The sequence below is a fragment of the Onychomys torridus genome, chromosome 16, assembly GCF_903995425.1.
Source record: "Onychomys torridus chromosome 16, mOncTor1.1, whole genome shotgun sequence".
NCBI classification, from domain to species: domain Eukaryota; kingdom Metazoa; phylum Chordata; class Mammalia; order Rodentia; family Cricetidae; genus Onychomys; species Onychomys torridus.
This window is the reverse complement of record NC_050458.1, coordinates 4803800-4823555: the sequence shown is the minus strand read 5'-3', so window position 1 is coordinate 4823555 and position 19756 is coordinate 4803800. Positions and strand designations below refer to the sequence as shown.

Genomic DNA, 19756 nt, shown 5'->3' with positions numbered 1-19756 from the left:
TGTTCTGAATATTTCATTATAAAATCTGTGTTAAAAAAACAAACAGGAAAAAAAAAAAAAAAAAAAAAAAAACCTGTGTTGCCATAACAAGACCGCCTTAGTGGATCCAAGCAGGATGAATGTGATGAATGAATACCCTCGGGCATTTCTTCATCTCTTTAGCTGTAATCTAGAACTTCACTAACCCATTTCACCAGGGACCATCAGTATGTGTGGATAACGCACTGCAGGCCTGCTATAAATGGGTTCATCTACCAGAATAACAAACACGGCAATAACCCATTAGCCACCCAGGACCCTTTACAGATAATACTACTGAGTTTGCCAAAATATTCAAATTTCCCTTCAGTTTATTTCAGGCCAGATTTCTTTATTTTTCTACTTATTACAAAAACATGAGTTTTAATCAAGAAGCACAAGTCAAAACATCTTTTTCAGTGTTCTCATTATCAAGTAAATAAGCAAGCTAAAGAACTGTGTAAGGCTAGTCAAATTGTTAGTCTAAAAAATGCATAGTTCCTCTTTGGCGTCAGCGGCAGAAACCAGATGACGAAAGGAACATCACCCTTTGGAAAGCATCACAATAAGGCATACACGCTGTGCCACTGACGTGCTTTGAAGCCTATCACCTTCAGAAGTCAACCTCTGGCAAAGATGGCTACCCTGCCGTGTGCAAGAGAAGTGTGACCGGAGTGCCCAGGCTAAGAGATGAAACAGTACCGGAACACGGTAGATGAGGCGCCTAAAAATTGTCTACCGAAGATTCAGACATGGATTCCGTGAAGGAACAACATCTAAACCCCAGGGCAGCTGTGGCAGCATCCAGTTCATCTTGAGGATTTCAACCAGTCATAAAATAAATGTTCTGGTTTAAAAAAAAAAAAAATTCATAGATTCACTATATGGTGAACTACACTTCTAGAATAGTGTTAACTTTAGGACTTGATGCCACAGATTTTCAAAAAAAAACCTCCCAAATGGGCAATTAGAACAAAGTGAGACTCTCCTATAATAGGGGTCCCTCTCCATCTCACTGCAGGACAGAGCCTGCATGGTGATTTTGGGAGCAGCAGCTGAGCGTTTCAGTCCCTTCTGGCCCCCTCTTTTTCTTCACATAATCCTATCCAGAAGAGAAAGGACCCTACTCCAGACTGCCACAGCAAGCATGAAATCCTGCCGAGACCGACTAGGGTAGCCGTCTAAGTCACAACTGAAAGGTGACAATCTACACATGCCAAGTGACATCCTCCATCTGGCTTCATCAGAAAGCAGGTTGTGATGCCCTTCCCTTCTAATCTCGGTTCATCTAGTCCTCTTGCCACCCAGCTTCTTACCTCCACCAGGGGACATATCACCTCCTAACATCTGGATGGTGCTGGCAGCTGCTCAGAGTCTCTACCATCTGCCTCTCTGAGCTCAGTAATTGCTTTTTTCTCACCAAGAGGAATCCTTGAAGAGTCTCATTCCCTTAAGGGCCAGACTGCAGGAAAGAGTGTGGGACTGAGCAGAAAACTGTCTTCAGCAGAGGCTCTTACTGCCAATCACCTGGAGCTCCTGACCTTTAACCTCCTCATTAGCTCTTGGACTGAGGGGACTTGCTGATGACCCTCTGGATGCACAGGCAAAAATGTGTTTGCTTTTCCTAGCAAGAGATCAAGTTTTGGTCCAGACTCCCAAAAGACAGAAGAAGCAAGGCTTTTGACCCTACCTCTTCTGGGAAACAAAATTCCAGCTCAAGTTACAGCTGTAATCTAATTTCGTGTGTATGAATATTTTGCCTACATGCATCTGCATGCACCACTTGCATGTCTGGGACCCACAGAGATCAGAAGAGGGTAACAGATCCCCTAAAACTGGCATTAGGAAGATTGTGACCCACCCTGTGGGTGCTAGGAATTGAACCCAGGTCCTGAGCAAGAGCAGTAAGTGCTCACTGAGGCTCTCTACAGGCCACTGGGGAGAGAGGGAAGTAGTTTTTGACACAGAGTATCTCTGTGTATCCCTGGTTGTCTTAGAACTCAATATGGCCTCAAATTCACAGAGATCCACTTCCCTCTGCTTCCCAAGCACTGGGATCAAAGGCAAGTGTCATATTGTCTGGTTTTCTTTTTCAAAAAGTATAGAAAAGAAGTTATTTCTAGGGGGCAAACCTATTTTCTTACACGTATCATACCTTTTATCCTGGTCTTCTTGGCTGTCACTCACTTTGCTCACAGACAGAAGTCTCTTGTCTCGGGGAACCTGGAAATCAGCAGGGAACCATCAGACTTACTGAAACCAACACAGCAAAGAAACCAAATGGAACTTTCTCTCTGAAGAAGTAGGTTATTGTTAGGAAATGGTTAAGAGTGAGTGGCCTGAGGGGAAGTAGAGACAAAGGGGTGACAATTACAGATTCATGCTAACTGTGAATCAGCTGACCTAGGAAACACAGGATCCTAAGTGTCCTAGTCTTAGGAACAGGTGAGGCAGAGAGCCATTTGTGTGGGTGAAGATGGGCATGAAAGAGAGCAGCCTGTTGAGAAACATGGAGTAAGCTTCCTGTCTGAAGCTGGACACCAGGTGCTGACCAGGGCTTAGGGAAGCTCCTGGACTGGGATCTGACAGTTCAGCTGGTCTGGCAATGAGAATCTAATAGGAACACTGCCTAGCCACTGCCAGGGAAGCTTACCTCCAGTCTTTCTAACCATCTCATTCCTAAGCATGATGCAAACACATCACCTGACACATTACTGAAAAGTACTCTGAGAGAAGGAAGACTCCAGCACCTCCAGACGTGTGAAAAAACAAGTGGTTTGGATTTGGTTGCATTGGTAGATTGTTTGCATTTGCTTTTGAACTTGTTCATTTGTCTGCGGCTAACCTGGAAGAGGTTCTTCTTAGCCAACAGCATCACTGTTGAGAACACACACATTGATGGGAGTATCCTCTACTAGACTCCTCTAGGAATTCCTACAGTTTCCACTCAGCCACATACATCCACAAGCCGAGATGGCTGAACGAAGAGGGTGATGAAGGTGGTGCAGAGTGTGGAAACCTAGAGTCTGACCACCCGTGCTCAAGTCTAAGACAAACTCAGTCAGCGTTCCTCATCTGTAAACTGGACCTCCTGATCATTCTAAACTCAAAGGCCTGTGGTGGAGTCAGAGCTCAGGAGTGGGCAGTGCTCCACCCAGATAACCCAGCTGTGAGGGCTCCGTTCATCTTCTACTGTGGACGTCAGTACACTTGTTGCCTCTCTCCTTGGATGATGTCCTCTGCCATGTCACCGTGCCGCAAGAAGGCCCTGGCCAGTAGCCAGTGCTATATTCTTAGACGTCCCACCCTCCAGAGTCAGCAAAACAAACTTCCATGTTTTACAAATTATCTGGGGTATTCAGAGACAGCAAATGGACTGAGACACACGTTAAAGCATCTTTTAAGTATTCATCTAATTTAATCTGCTGTTTTCAGACATGTCTAAACTGCATGGAAAGGCCTTTGGAGGTACCATTGTTAAGTCGCTTAAATTGAATAGACAGCCACATGATTGTGAGTGCCTAACATGTAAGATATTGTATAAATGTAGGGTCTTTTAAAGTATTGTTTAATTAATAAACAATATTAAATTTAAATGCATCCTTTTAAAAATTGAACCACTTTCAAATGACCTCCAAGAAAAGTACTTTTAAGATTGCAGACTTTACACGGTAAGGGTCAGCAGGAAACACAAACTGTTTGGAACCTTGGATAAATCTCACTCGGCTGTCCCGGCTATAAAAATGCACAGTCCAACAGGCTTCATTGCAATAATCCTGCGACGACATCTAGCAGTACAGGTGAAAACCCTGAGATGTGGGAAGTCTCAGATGAGTCTACAGCTCCGCCAGCCCCTAGGGACTTGCTTTGTTCATTCGTGTCCCATAAACGATTCTCTGAAAGAGCCCACAGTGGACAAAATACGTCACATTTACAGCTATGAAAATGTAACAGCAAATATCATTTTAACTTCCAAAGTTTATAGTTTAAACAAAGAGAATCATTCTATTTCATCAGCAGGTGCATCTTTCCTCACAGGACAGTTACCTCTGTCATAATTCCAGCCCCATAAGCTGAGAGTGTGCAGAGAATCGCAAAGCCTCAGCATGAGCATTTCAACATACTGCTCAAATGAGGTAAAACTAGCTCTAGCCGGCAGTGGTGGCGCACGCTTTAATCCCAGCCCTTGGGAGGCAGAAACAGGAGGGTCTCTGTTGATTTGAAGCCAGCCTCGTCTACAAAGTGAATTCCAGGACAGCTAGGGCTATGTAGAGGAAACTTGCCTCAAAAAAACAAAACAAAACCAAAAAAACTAGTTCTTTTCTTAGGCACTAAATCTTTCAAACAAAAAGACAGTAAATCTTGCATGAAATGTAAGGAACCATAACTCTGGGAGTCCTTAGGAGACAGTCATTTAACAAAGAAAAGGATATGGATTTGGGCATAAGGTCAGTTTTGTGCAAACTCTCTACCCTGCATCTCAGAATATTTTTTTAAAGATTTATTTATTATGTATACAAATATTCTACCTGCATGTATGCAGGCAGACCAGAAGAGGACACCATATCTAATTACAGATGGTTGTGAGCCACCATGTGGTTGCTGGGAATTGAACTCAGGACCTCTGGAATAGCAGCCAGTGCTCTTAACCTCTGAGCCATCTCTCCAGCACATCTCAGAATATTTACAGATAGATTTGAGCTTGAATCATGATTTTTGCACATCTATAAGAGGAGATGACATTTTCCAACATCCAGCTACCAATACTCAGTTATTAGTTATCCTCTGACCCTGTGGTAATGTGAGGGCCAAAGTTACATTTTAAGTTTTTTGGGGGGAGGGGGGTTTCTAGGCAGGGTTTCCCTGTGTAGCTTTGTGCCTTTCCGGGAACTCACTTGGTAGCCCAGGCTGGCCTCGAACTCACAGAGATCAGCCTGCCTCTGCCTCCCGAGTGCTGGGATTAAAGGTGTGCGGCACTACTGCCCAGCTAAAATATCTATTTTAAAGAATGAAACAGTAAGGCAAGGCAGAAGTGAAGCACCAGCCTTGTGACCGGAGTGAGATCCCAAACCCACATAAAAGGCTGGCCGCAGGGGCACACATCTGAAATTCCAGCATTGTTACTGTGAATTTGGAGGTGGAACCAGGCTAAGCAGCCAGAAACTCAAGGGCCAGCTGGCCTGGTATATGCCACAAAGCACCACAAGCAGGAGACCCCCACTCCCCACCCCGCTTCTCTCTCTCAAACACACACTAAATAAATTTACTAAAGTAATAATAATAATAATAATAATAATAATAATAATAATAATAATGTATTTATTTATTTATTTATTTATTTATTTAAAGCCTTTTCAAACTATTGTCATACTGGTCATAAAAGTCAGAAGAAGAAACTATCCTCCACTGAATACTTAAAACAGGAACATTTGAATGATGTGTCCATAGATTTTAATTGTTAAAACTGTCAAATGTTGACTATTTTTCTGCAATAAGGGGTAATTGCTTATCATTTCTCTCTGAGCAACAGACTGAAAGCAAAAAGAATGCCTGGGGTTCTCGGTATGGTCGAGGCTGGGAAATGACGCAATCTAATTTAATGAGTTCTCTGCCCCCACTATTCTCTATAAACTTCAGCATGCTTTCATTCCAGAAGATTTCAGAGCTATTTCTGCGTTTTTATTTTTCTCCCCTCTCCCCAAAATAGGATTTCGCTGTGTGGCTCTGGCTGAGCTGGAATTCTATATGCAAACCAGGCTGGCCTTGAACTCGGATCAGCTTGCCACTGCCTCTGAGTGCTGGGATTAAAGGTGTGCCAACCATGCCTGTCTCTACTCTTGTGTTTTTCAAATGCACTATTTGGCCAAAAAAGATGAAGAAAAATCAGGAACAGAAAATAGGAAAGCAAAGCTACCAAAATCCATTTTGAGATTTAGCTTCTTTTCTACGGGAGTAAGTCCACCCTTCACTGCGTCCTCCCTCCCAGAGCCCACATCCCCCAGAGTTAAGGCCCTTCCTGATACATCATGAGCCACACTGGCATTGAAACCTCCAAGAACAAGCTATCAGTATCTGCCAACACATCCTTTCCGGCTAAGAGCGGGGAAGCCAGGCTAGACCAGCAAAAGTACCAGTGATGGCTCAGAGGTTAAGAGCACTGACTGCTCTTCCAGAGGACCCAGGTTCAATTCCCAGCAACCACATGGCAGCTTACAACTGTCAGAGACTCCAGTTCCAGGGGACCTGACACCTTCACACCAATGCACACAAAATAAAGTTTAAAAAAAAAAAAAAAAAGACCAGTGAGATAACCTAGCACTTCCTAACAATAAATGAGTATTTATTTGAGATAATAATGTCCCTAGCTAAAATGCCCTGATGGGCCTACCTGTACATCCCTCATGCCTGTCCCTCACACCTTGCTCTGTCTTAGGTGAGGCAAAAGGAAGCAAAGACCCAAGGTCAAATTATTCTTTATGGTGGTTTTGTCCAAAGCTGATTTCCCACCATGGACAGAGAACGAGATCTTCAGTGTGCCTGACTGGCAAGAAGGCATTCCCACCACGCTGCCAACTCCCAGCATCAGCTAAAGGTAGCTGCAGCCAGAACAGCAATAGTGTCCCTTCTTTGCTAAATGTGACCCTTGTTGTCCTTTTATACTTCAACAGTTCTGGGGGGCAGTTCTCAGAGGGCAGTTCTCAGAGGGCAGTTCTGGGGGGCAGTTCTCAGAGGGCAGTTCTGGGGGGCAGGTCTCGGGGGCAGTTCTGGGTGGGCAGTTCTCAGAGGGCAGTTCTGGGGGGCAGTTCTCAGAGGGCAGTTCTGGGGGGCAGTTCTCAGAGGGCAGTTCTGGGGGGCAGTTCTGGGGGAGGGCAGTTCTAGGGGGGCAGTTCTCGGGGGCAGGTCCTAACTCTTCACACTATTGTTTCTTGTTTAACTTCCTGAGGAGCTCTTACTCTAAAGCCAATGTCTGAGCAGCATCTCTTCTAATGTTACACTCGCTTTTAAGGACTTTTTCAAATGAACACAAATGGAGACTGTCAGGACTGGAATTGTTGACCATCCCTCACAAACACACTCACTGGATGATCCCAAAAAAGACAGACATCTAGGACACCCAAATGTTTCTTATTCAACTGAAAAATCTAGAGACAAGTAAATGCTGGCACTGAACAATAACTAATCGAGCGGTGGTGGTGCATGCCTTTAATCCCAGCACTCTTTGAGTTCGAGGCCAACCTGGTCTACAGAGTGAGATCCAGGACAGGCTCCAAAACTACAGAGAAACCCTGTCTCTAAAAAACAAAAAACAAAACAATAAAAAACAATAGCCACAAAAAACAGAGCACCTAACCATAAAGTAAATTACAAAAAGGAAATAAGTAATACTCCAGCTCTAGGGGATCTGACACCCTCCTCTGGCTTCTCCAGAAACACATACTACACACACACACACATACACACACACACACACACACACACACACACACACACACACACCACACCACACACACCCTGCCCCCCCAACACACAGATACATATATAGATAAACATATTTTAAAGAAATAAGTATCCCCTAATTTAAACTTCTGAGTGGGAATAAAGTTGAGTTTCATGAAGTGGGGGCTGGGGGACACAAAAAGCAGAATTCCACCCAAGTCCACTGGCCTAGAACAAAGAGCCTAGCCCACCTTGCCATGCATGAAAGGAGGGCCTGGAGGAGGGAGGAGGAGCTGGTCCGGGACCCACCTTGTAGTAGTCATAGAGAAGGCCAAGGGCGGCAGCACTGTCCTCATCACCATTAATGCTCATCATAGCCTTGGTGGCTGCAGTCAGGGGATTCTCCAGGTAGGACTTCCATGCTTCATCCTCACTGGTGTAGGCTCTTCGGGTATTGAAGGGAGGGTCACTGGGCATGGGCACTAAGGCCACTAGTCTTTTATTACTGGAAGAACCAGAAAAAACGTAGGCTCATTATCAGGAAATTTCCATTTTCCCCCTCATATTATACACAGCATACGGTTACACTGATTTGTATTCCTCTAGAGAAAGACAGCTTAAGCCGGGCAGTGGTGGTGCACGCCTTTAATCCCAGCACTGGGAGGCAGAGCCAGGTGGATCTCTGTGAGTTCGAGGCCAGCCTGGTCTACAGAGTGAGTTCCAGGAAAGGGGCAAAGCTACAGAGAAACCCTGTCTCGGAAAACCAAAGAGAGAGAGCTTATAGCTGAAAGGACTACACTGTAACTTGTCTCGACTTACACCTTCACTGTGCATGAAGAGTAGCAAGTGTTTAAAAGGTGGTGTGGGCTTGAAGAAATGGCTCAGTGACTCAGGGTGTTTACCGCTCTTCCAGAGGACCCAGGTTCAATTCCCAGCACCCATCTGTAACCACAGTTCCAAGAAAAATCAGACACTCTGTAACTTCCTCAGGAACTCCACTCACGCAGCACACATAAGCACATAAACTCACTCACACTCACACACACACACACACACACACACACACACAGCACACATAAGCACGTAAACTCACTCACACTCACACTCACACACACACACACACACACACACAGCACACATAAGCACGTAAACTCACTCACACTCACACTCACACTCACACACACACACACACACACAAGTATTTTAAGGGTAATATATCTAGTTAGTTTATGTTGCTCTCCTTAAAACTTGGTTTTCTCGATCTAATCATTCTGAGTAGTTTAATTATTCTTAATTAATGAGCACTAGAGTGGAAGCCTGTGAGAGAACAATTTTCTTTAAATTCTAATTTAAAGCATTATTAGTTACATATAATCAATAGGTTAATGATTCAAAATGTTTTATCAAATGCGATCTTGCTTGAAATTCCTGGGAAATTCTCGACCAATCCAAAACTCTTAATAAGAACAGCAACATAAGCTCCTTGGCAAACGCATTAATACAGGCCACACTTTATAACAGCTATAGAGAATGTGATGAGATGGACCTACATATGCATCCCATTTGCTGCAGAATTCTATTACGTTAAGATGATATGGAAGCATTAGACTAGGAGCGAGGAGACTAATTTCCCCGAGACAGCCTGTGAATTAGTACTAACCAGGTCAACCTTGTGTATGTACAGCAGCAATCTACAAGACAGTCTCACAATCAATGTAACAATGACTCAAACATCCAAAGACCACGACAGTCCTCTGCAGCTCCCCATGGAGGGGCCCAAGGTACCGAGTGACAGTCTAGAGAAACTGTCACTCATTTCTTGGCCCTTTTTTCTAATTCACTGAAAGGGACCCAAAGCAGGTACAATGACACTGTATTCAACAACACCTACTCTGACACAGTCACATGACATGGATAGGTGGCTGGTGTGAGAAACACAACCATCCATGGAAAGTCAACCACCAAGAACTTCTGATGGTCACCAAGTTCCAACAGACAGTCCTTTCCAGTCTCGTGATGCTCAGTCCGTGTTCCTCGGCTCACTTTGTGACGGAGGACCGGTGTGAACTTTTAAAGACAGTGCATTAAAGGCCCTTTGTGTGCTGGCATGGTGCTGTACATTCTGTGGGGTCCAAAAGGGACATTTGCATTGCTAGAATATATTTGAGACCAGGGTGGCACAGGTGGGAAGTAACATTTATCAGGTGGGATCTGGGGCGCAACAGTCTCCCGGCCTGAGTGGAGCTCTCCGTGACAGTGGTCTCACAGAACTCACTAGGGAGAAAGAATATTGACTCCACTGCAAAGAACAGGGGTTCAGTAGTTCATCTCTTTTTTGGTTTTTCGAGACAGGGTTTCTCTGCGTAGCCCTGGCTGTCCTGGATCTCACTCTGTAGACCAGGTTGGCCTTGAATTCAGAGGCCTGCCTCTGTTGGGATTAAAGGCATGTGCCGCCACCACCTGGCCTTCATCTCCCTCCTTTGCAGTGAACAAATGCCTGCTGATGACTAGGCGGTGTGCTGACCCGGAGTCGCCCACAGTGAAGGAGAAGCCAGCGGACACCTGTGTTTCAGTGTCTCCTGTCTTAAGTGGGGTTAGCAATGCCTGCCTGCCTGCCTCGTAATGCCCTGGAAATAATTTATAACTGGGTCCTGAGGAGGGTGCATTGTGCTGAGAGTTAAGTGGCATCTCCACAGCCCATCTTCTGTGTTCCTCTCAGTTTCTGTGCCTTCCAGGCTTCGTTAAAGTTGATTATAATGTATTAATAGTTTAAAAAAGCAACTATGAGTAGAGGGAATCCAGAGCTGCTCCTCTAGCGCTCACCGCCCTACAGGCTTCGCCGAGAACAGGCCGCCCTACAGGCTTCGCTGAGAACAGGCGATACTCACCATGGAGGGGTGAACAGGACAGATGCGTCACCCACAGGCCTTGCAAGTGGACAGCCACTTTGCAGGGGGCGGGGGTGTGAGAAGGAAATGCAGAGCTGACAAGCAGATACACATGATCCTTGATAACAGAGGGAGAGGCAGGACATATTTAAACTAGTACATTTCATCATTCAGAGTGATTTTTTTTTTAACAAAAGAAGTATGTTTATACTCATTTTTGGAAAGTCCAATAGAAAAGAACTCTCTTTTTCTTAAATAAAAACAAAGCCATAGCATGCCCACTTTGTAGAAAATGATTGATAATGGGCATGGGTTAGCCATGCAGGCTGGAGTGTCTGTAACAGAAATGAGGCCTGAGGGAGAAGCCAGGAGAACTGGGGTCCCGGCTTTGATGGGGTCACCCTTATCTACATTTCACTCAGAAAGTGAACCAGAAAACTGAAGTATAGGCATTCTCGGGAGAGTCACTTGGTGAAGCAGTGAAGAGCAGAGTCTTATAAAAAGATTCCACAATTTCAGCCTTGAAGCATGTTTCGGGTGTGTATTGCTTCTGTGTCGTCCTAAGAAAGATCCTGGAAAGTCATGTTTGCAACAGCCTGCCCTTAAGAGGAATATACTGTGCGCTGTGTCTGAGAAGAGCATGTCCTGCTGAGCAGAAGAGGGCGTGGCTAACGCTGGCTCTTTCTAAACACTGAGCAGGAAGTGGTGGCCTGTCACTGCACAGATTTTTCTTGAATCTTCCTCCTTCCTGGCAACTCCAGCTCTTCCTGGTTCAGCTCTGGAGACTTAGGGACTTAACCAATGTCTCCCCTAGGAGGGAGCTGTTAGTGAGTCCTTGCATGACAAAGAGGGGAAAAAATCTAGAATATCACATTTTTTTTGATAACACAAGGGCCTGTTATCTTCTCCCCTTTAACTGTGCAATGCCAAGTTTTATTCTTCGGATATCATGGTCTTTCTGGCACAGAATACTGTAGAATGATAAAAATAGGATCATCTCTCTGATATGCTGAGAAGAAAAATGTACTTACTACTACAAAGAAAAGTGAGTAGACCAGCTAGAAATGTTCGTGTGTGTGTGTGTGTGTGTGTGTGTGTGTGTGTGTGTGTGTGTGTACTAAGAAATACCTTCTAAGCCAGGCGGTGGAGGCTCATGCCTTTAATCCCAGCACTTGGGAGGCAGAGGCAGGCAGATCTCTATGAGTTCGAGGCCAACCTGGTCTACAAAGCGAGTTCCAGGAAAGGGGCAAAGCTACACAGAGAAACCCTATCTTGAAAAAACAAAACAAAACAAAAAAGAAAAAAGAAATACCTTCTAAAGGTTTATCTAAAGTTTTATCACCATACACTGGGAAAGGCAATTCTAATTCTGTATCAGTCAATTCTTACAGGATTTTTCTTCAGCCCTGGCCATCCAGTTCCAGGCTAGCCTTGAACTCAGAGCTCCGCCTGCCTCTGCCTCCCTAGAGGGCTGGAACAAAGGCGTGGCCACCACTGCCGGGCTTGCACTCTCTGAGCAGATGTGAAAGAAAGTAACGTCTGAGTTCTTCTTTGAGGAAAAAAATGTAGCCGAGCTTGGAACATTCACAGCAACATTCAGGCCACCCACACCTGATTTTGGTTCCTGTGGCTCACTACATTCTTCTGTGCACACAGGACAGGCAGCAGGGCTGAGAACTGAGTCACTGGCTGCAGGGGGAAAGGAGCCAGCTCCCAGACTCTGGACCTCCTGCCAGGGCCAGCCTCCCGCTGCCTTGGAGCGAGTTAGGAAGGGAAGGCTCACGTTAAGGGGCTCAGGACACTTAGCCCCTAACATCTTCATCTCTAAAGTCACAGGTCCTGAGATCTGAAGCAGCAATTTGTAATGAAGAAGAAGGAGGAGGAGGTGGAGGAGGAGGAGGAGGAGGAGGAGGAGGAGGAGGAGGAGGAGGAAGAGGAGGAGGAAAGGATGGAGTGAATGGCTGGGAAATCTGAGCAGAGAAACACAGGAGGAAATGCCCAGTTTACACCTCTAATCTCACCACACAGGAGGTAGTCAGGAGGATCAGGAGTTCAAGGTCACCTTGGACTGCAAGAGACTCTGTCTTAAACAAATAGCTAAATGGCAATTCTAGAAATAAATACAATATATATGAGGTTGAGTAGGGAATAAATAAAAAATAAAGAAAGAAATCACATGTCCATTTTAAGTCAGTCACCAGACCCATCATGACTTCTTCCATCTTAGCCCTCCACGACATTCTCATTAATCTCCCCAGCACTTCCCTCCTCGGTGAGAATCAGGTGAAATAATCTTCATGGAACACCATTTTCTAGAATGTAGTATGAGTCCGTACTGATGCCTTGATCAGGTCCAAACCCCTCCAAATGATATTTATTCTCATTATCTAGTCCCAGTTGGTCAGAATTTGTGCCCTCTAATTGCTTAATATGGAGAATTAAGCCTTAGCGCACATTCCCTCCCTCCCTCCCTCCCTCCCTCCCTCCCTCCCTCCTCCATCCTTGACTCCTACAACTCACACCTTTACGAGTCCCTCCCACACTGCGCCAGGATCAGTTCATACGAGCAGCAGCATACGGCAAAAACGAGTTCCTCACTTTTATAAAACAATCCTGAGTCCATCTTCCTGCCATTCCTTTATTTATTCATTAGCTCTGGCGGAGAAAAACTGCCCTATCGTAGTAAAAAACTGAATCCCTGACCAGTGGGGGACCAAGGACTGCCAATAACCGTAATTCTCCAGCCGCAATTCAGACTCACTCAGCTGAGACCCAGGTGACAACCTGAGCCAGAACCATTCAAGTAAATTGTCCTCAGGTGTAGGAGATGAAATCCAGTGGAAAGAGATTATCTGGTCCTCGGTCTCCCCCGCTTCCCAGCCTCCGAGAGGTGAGGGTTTGTTTTGTTTTGTTTTTTACATGTGTGTCCCTGGCCCTGACCTTCAGCTCCTCCACAGGCCCACAGCAGTAGGGCCAAACTGAACTGAAGACGTTTACCAAAAGAAAGCTTCCCTCCTTTAGGAAATTCCTCAGATCTACAAACCCACTGATTAGAGTATGTGCTACCACACTCTGGCTCAGTCCTCCTCCTAACCATCCAGTGCTGAAAGGGTTAAAGGATAAGGCTAAAGCAAAGCCAGGAGCAGCAGGGAACAGAAAGATGTCACGTGGGAAAGGGAAGGACAAGGATGAGGAGAGGATGTTTTAAGTGGGGATACTGTTAGGACAGTAACCTGAGAAGTGTGTGTGTGTGTGTGTGTGTGTGTGTGTGTGTGTGTGTGTGTGTGTGCCAAAATCTAACATACTCGCAACAGTTATAAAGGACTTTCACGTCTATTTACTTTTTCATTTTTAGACCAGTTTTTGGTAATGTTGCCAGACCGGTCATGGGGTCCTTCATGCAAGGCACTCCATGAGTGCCATGAAAAGTCTTATAAAGGAAAGCATTTAATTGGGGCATTGCTTACTGTTTCGGAGGTCAGTCCATTAGCATCATGGCAGGGAGCATGGCAGCATGCCGGCAGACACTATAGCGGAGCGGAAACATCCTGATCCGTAGGCAGAGAGAGGAAGCTGTGCTGGCTTGGGCTTTTGAAAACTCAAAGCCCACCCCCCAGTGACACACTTCCTCCAACAAGGCAACACCTCCTAATTCTTCTAATCCTATCAAAGGGTTCCACTCCCTGGTGACTAAGCATTCAAATACCTGAGCCTATGGGGGCCATTCTATTCAACCAAGGCAGTATTCTGATCACCTTACATAAATTAAATTACATATTTCCAAATAACCCTCCCCCCAAAACATGAAGTCAGACTCAGATCCCATGCTCTTCATACAGATGAATCACCAGGTTTGCCAGAGGTCTTGCAGCCGGCAATGTGGGGCTCACTCAAGGCCTCGGGAGTACGGTTGCCTGTACTTGGCTCAATGCTATTATTAGAAGGCAATTTCTTAGCTGGGTGTGGCGGCGCATGCCTTTAATTCCAGCACTTGGGAAGAAGAGGCAGGAGGATCTCTGAGTTCCAGGCCAGCCTGAGCTACAGAGAGTTCCAGGCCAGCCTGGGCTACATGGAGAGAGCCAATCTTTAAAAAAAAGACAACAACAAAAAAGAAACAAAGGTGATTTTATTTTTAGGTAAACAATTGAAAAAGTATATAAATTAAGAGTAATAAAGAGAGTGTACAAAAGGAGAAAGAAATAATTTATCTAAATTATTTGTGGAATGTTCCAAAGTCCTGGAACATTCTACAGTACATCAGAGAAAGAATACGGTTTTTGTGAGCGTTTTCTGTCTGGTTTTTGGCAGGGCTGGAGAATAAATCCAGGGCTGTGCACCGTAAGCAAACACTTTATCCCTCAACTATATCCCCAGCCCAACGTATACTTACTTATATTACGTGAGGAAATGGCTTATTCATCTTTAGTTTGTCATAACTAGAGGCCAAATGTTAACAAATAAAATAGTTAGATGATGGAAATAAAATTAAAGAATTGAGAGCTAAGGGCAAAGTTATATTTAGAGAGCAACCCAAACTAAGTCTTACAGGAAAGAATTGTTTTGTAACCAAGTCAGCTTTGCAGGAAAAGGGGAGAGGATTCTTCTGAGGCACCTTCAGTGCTCAGAGCCCTTGTAGAAAACACAACAAACAAGAACTTGGTAGCCTATAGGGCAGGTTTCCATTTCCAGACCCTTTGTGAGTTCACTTGTATGTTCATAAGTAGCACAGAAAAGAGACTTGTCCATATGCTTCCAGAGGACACAGAGCAGAGGAGACGGCAATTCAGGAGAAGCCAGAGGTGAGAAGCTCAACCTCAACTCTGTCGCAGGACAAATGAATACACCGCAAGACCTGTTCCCCACAAGCCTTCAGAATCTTCAGGATGCATGACCACTGTGCACCCAGAGGGATTAGAGACAACCACTTCTAAATAAGTGGCCACAGAACCGGAGAGAGACAGAAGGCTGGCAACATGCCTACGGTGAGTGCAAAGTATTTATGATAGGTAATTTGTTTGTTTGTTTAATTGTTTTTGTAAACAGGGTTTCTCTGTATAACAGTCCTGGCTGTCCTGGAACTCACTTTGTAGACCAGGCTGGCCTCGAATCAAGAAATCTGCCACCACCACCCGGCCTATGGCGAATACTCTCAGTTTTCACTTGATTAGGTTGGGAAGCACCTAGGGGACTAGTAAGGCCTGCAGGGTGCCACCCAGCACATTTCAGGGGAGGGCTAGCAGTGGAGGAGACCAGCTCTGAACGTGGCATTGCCAAGCCATGTAGGTGGGGGTTCAGGTGGAATAAACCTGAGCTGACCTTCTCCACCACAGCCATGATGGCTGGATACATCTGAAAGTATGAGCAAAAAAATAAAAAAGAATCATAATCCTTCCTCTCCCGTCATTATGTCAGGTATTGTGTCAGAGCGCTGCAAAGCTGTCTACACACTACTGTGATGGAAAGAAGAAGGTTCAAGCAGAAACACAGAAAAATGACGAAGTGTTGGACCCCAGCTTTCCCTGCGGGCTGCACTTGGGTATGTGCTAGAGAGGCCTGCAGCAGTGGCTCATCCTGCTCACTCACTTTGGGGAAAATGAGCTCAACTCTGCTAACAATCGCCTGAGACTATCAGTTCCCCTCCTCCTCCTCTTCCTTTTTTTTTTTTTTTTTTTTTAAAGAAAAATGGGGTCTCGCTACATAATTCCTGGCCTAGAACTCATTATGTAGACCAAGCCTTGAACGCATAGCGATCCACCTGCCTGCCTCAGCCTGTGATTAAAAGCATGCACCACCACACTGAACCACCAATTTTAATATGCGATCTAAGAAAATTGGGTATTTAAGGAAACCTTGCCTGAATGAGAGAGAAACCCCAACATGAACAAAACAGCTTACTTAGAAGAAAAATAATTTTGAACATAGAAATACTGTTAAGCCGAGCGGTGGTGGCCGACGCCTTTAATCCTAGCACTCAGGAGGCAGAGGCAGGAGGAACTCAGTATGTTCGAGGTCAGCCTGGTCTACAAAGTGAGTTCCAGGACAGCCAGGATTACACAGAGAAACCTCTCAAAAAACAAATAAATAAATAAATACCATTAAAAGAAAATTCTGTATACACTAGCTAGTAAGAAAAATAACACACACGCGCGCGCGCGCACACACACACACACACACACACACACACACACACACACACACAAACACCCCTCTGCCAGCCTGGTCAATAGAGCCAGTTTCAGGATGACCAGAGCCACATGGAGAAGGGGGGGGGGGGGTGGGGGGAACGGACATGATACATACAGAAAAGAATCACCAGAACAAGAGGAACGGTGTAACGGTGCATTATTTTTAAAATAAAAATGAATTCTTGCATGAGCGCTGAAGGGAAATACCAGCAAGAAAAAATATTTATGTACTGGCATCAAGAGAGGGAGTTATCCAAGGCATTTTGCCTGGTTTTGCTGAGGACTGAACCTTAGGGCTTCATTCACGCTGTGTGTACTACTGAGCTATTTCCCTAGACGCTACCCAGTTTTAGAACAAAAAAAATCACCACATAGTTAAGAGGTATGCCGAGTAAGCCAAGTGTCACCAGGATGGTGAGGTGGCTCAGTGGGTAAAGGCACTTGACACCAAACCCCATGGCCTGAGTTCAATGTCCAGGTCCACTAGGTGGGAGAGAAGCAACTCCCACAGGCTGTCCTCTGACATCCATGTGCATGCTGTGGGCTCACGGGTACACAAGAATTCACTCCCACACACAAATAATATATAATAAATATATGGAAATGCAAAAAAAAATTTTAAGAGGTATAGAAGAAAGCAATGGAGAAAAAGAATTTAAAATAACAGAAGAAAATGTCCTTTAGCTAAGGAAAAATTTAAGTCTTGAGAGAAAAAAGGCATGTTAAAAAAAGCAATTCAACAAACACTTCTGTCCACATCCAAGTGAAATTTCAACATCAAAATCCAAATTTAAAAAACGCTACATAAACTGGGCAGTGGTGGTGCACACCTGTAATCCCAGCACTCGGGAGGCAGAGGCAGGCGGATCTCTGTGAGTTCAAGGCCAGCCTGGTCTACAGAGTGAGATCCACGACAGGATCTCACCAAAGCTACACAGACAAACGCTGTCTCAGAAAAAAACAAAAAAACAAAAACAACTGTCCAACAGGACATAAAAACAGGCCTCAAACGTCAGCTTCTCTGTCCGAGATAGAGATAAGTGTTGCCCTCCATGGACCACCTTCCAAAAAGAAAACAAAAACAAACTGGAGAGAGAAGAGAAGGAGATGGTTGGGGAGGGGGAGAAAGAGAAGGGGCCATCTTCCTAAACGACAAGACAAGACAAGGGATTTGACCAGGGAATACTGAACACAGGGAAAGACCAGCTACATAGAAGGAAAACAGGGGCCTGTCATCTCGAAGGGACTGAAAAGTTGTTCTGTTCATCTGTTCTTTTTGAAAGAACAATTCAAGGACATGGTGGTGCACATCTTGATTCTCAGAACTCGAGAGACAGAGGCAGGTGGATTGCTGAGAGTTCCAGGCCAGCCTGATTTACATACTAAGTTTGAGACAGCCAGAGCTACATAGTGAGAGCCTGGCTCAAAAGAGGAAAAAAGATAAAGAATAATCTTGATCCAAAGCGTAAAAAAAAGACATGTATGGATAGGAAACCAAAGTATAGATTAATAGAAATGGGTAATTTAAGATGTAAGAACTAGATAGCTAGAATCCTGAGCTATTAGGCCAAAGAGTTTAAATAATATAAGTGTCTGTGTGTTTAAGTGGCCTGTCAGACTGCCGGGGCTTGGCAGGACCCAGAGAGAAAACTCTAGCTACAAATGGCGCCCAACGGCTCGAGCTTCCACCTTAAACCTGAGAATATTTAATAAGCAATTCAAAACAGAGCTAAAAACAGCTTCCTAGTTGTCTCTCTCAAATTGGTGGGTTCCTGATGTGCACTTGACCTGCAGTGTGGCGGGAATAAGGTGTCTGCAAGTGGCACATTATGCTGCGTGGTGGATTTAGCCTTTGCTAGTACCAAAAAAAAAAAAAAAAAAAAAAAAGTTTCTGGGCTACATGATGCTTTGATAGAATTGCTTCTGATAGTTGATGGTGCACATGGCTCCAGACCCAGAGCTGGCGGTAAACTGTGCCACCACCATGTTGAGAAGCTGAGGTGGGTGGAGCCAGCAGCCACAGAGGCCATTTCAAACTTAGAAATGCTGCAGTTTAAAGCAATAGGTTCACAATAAGACAGATTCAGATGGAATAGTTTATAATGTGTGTAAAATATACGTAGGCTTGAAAGAGAAAAAAAAGGAATATATACAGTTATATAAAGAAATACATAGTTTTAAAAAATAAAGTCTTTAAAGAGATAGTAAAGGTAGTATAAAAATAAGCCACATAAAGATGGATATTACACAGAGAACCTGGATTATGTTGTCTTTGGAATTCTTAACTGAAGAGAGATATTTGATTGTAAAGGCAGCGGAGTTAAACCAATCTGTATATTTTAAAGATACCTTGACTTCAAAATTTGGATCAAAGGATATGTTGCTTTGGAAAGGAGGCTCTGCTTTTGTTTCCACAGAAAGCCAGAGGCTGTGGATTTGTTACAGATTAAGATACATCAGGTTTGACCAGCCAAGACCACCTGAAAGGTAAAGGTGTCCAATGACATCATGACCCAAATGATCCAACATCCAGAATGGTTTCAATGCAACTGGGTCAGACAATACACCTTCAGGGACTACTCCATAATCCTAAATTTTCTTTGTGTCCCCATAAAATATAGTGCACCCCTCCAGCAGGAAGTAGGAAAAGAATCTTCACCCAAATTCCCAAATATACCAAGCTGGCTTTGGAGATGAAATTGGCTCACTCTTTCTCTAAACCTAAACTATGTGAAAGTTAAAACCTTCCTTTTTGAAAAAAAGAAAAAGGGAAGTGCTGTGGGATGTTCTGTATGTCAAATGTGTTGCTCTGATTGGTTAATAAATAAAACACTGATTGGCCAGTAGCCAGGCAGGAAGTATAGGCAGGACAAGCAGAGAAGAGAATTCTGGGAAGTGGAAGGCTGAGGCAGAGAGACACTGCCAGCCGCTGCCATGACAAGGAAGATGTAAGGTACTGGTAATCCACAAGCCACGTGGCTACTTATAGATTAATAGAAATAGGTTAATTTAAGATAGAAGAACAGTTGGCAAGAAGCCTGAGCCATTAGGCCAAACAGTTTAAATAATATAAGCATCTGTGTGTTTATTTTATAAGTGGGCTGTCAGACTGCCAGGGCTTGGCGGGACCCAAAGAGAAAACTCCAGCTACAGGAAACAAAGTCAATATATCAGAGACAAGTGAGCCAGAACAATATGAAATTCATTGAACTTGTTTCTCACCATGGA

The 19756-nt window shown here is 44.5% G+C and overlaps 1 protein-coding gene and 1 pseudogene across 1 annotated transcript in view; one reads left to right on the top strand and one right to left on the bottom strand.

The window, feature by feature from the left end:
- Grhl2 (grainyhead like transcription factor 2) overlaps positions 1 to 19756 on the bottom strand; it is a 134403-nt gene that overhangs the window by 85128 nt on the left and 29519 nt on the right. The window contains exons 2-3 of the mRNA XM_036208413.1: positions 7765 to 7960; positions 2174 to 2241 (exon numbers count right to left, since the gene is read on the bottom strand). Coding sequence (XP_036064306.1) covers positions 2174 to 2241; positions 7765 to 7960 — 264 coding nt within the window. The remainder of the gene's footprint in view (positions 1 to 2173; positions 2242 to 7764; positions 7961 to 19756) is intronic.
- On the top strand, positions 547 to 836 carry LOC118597134 (annotated as a pseudogene).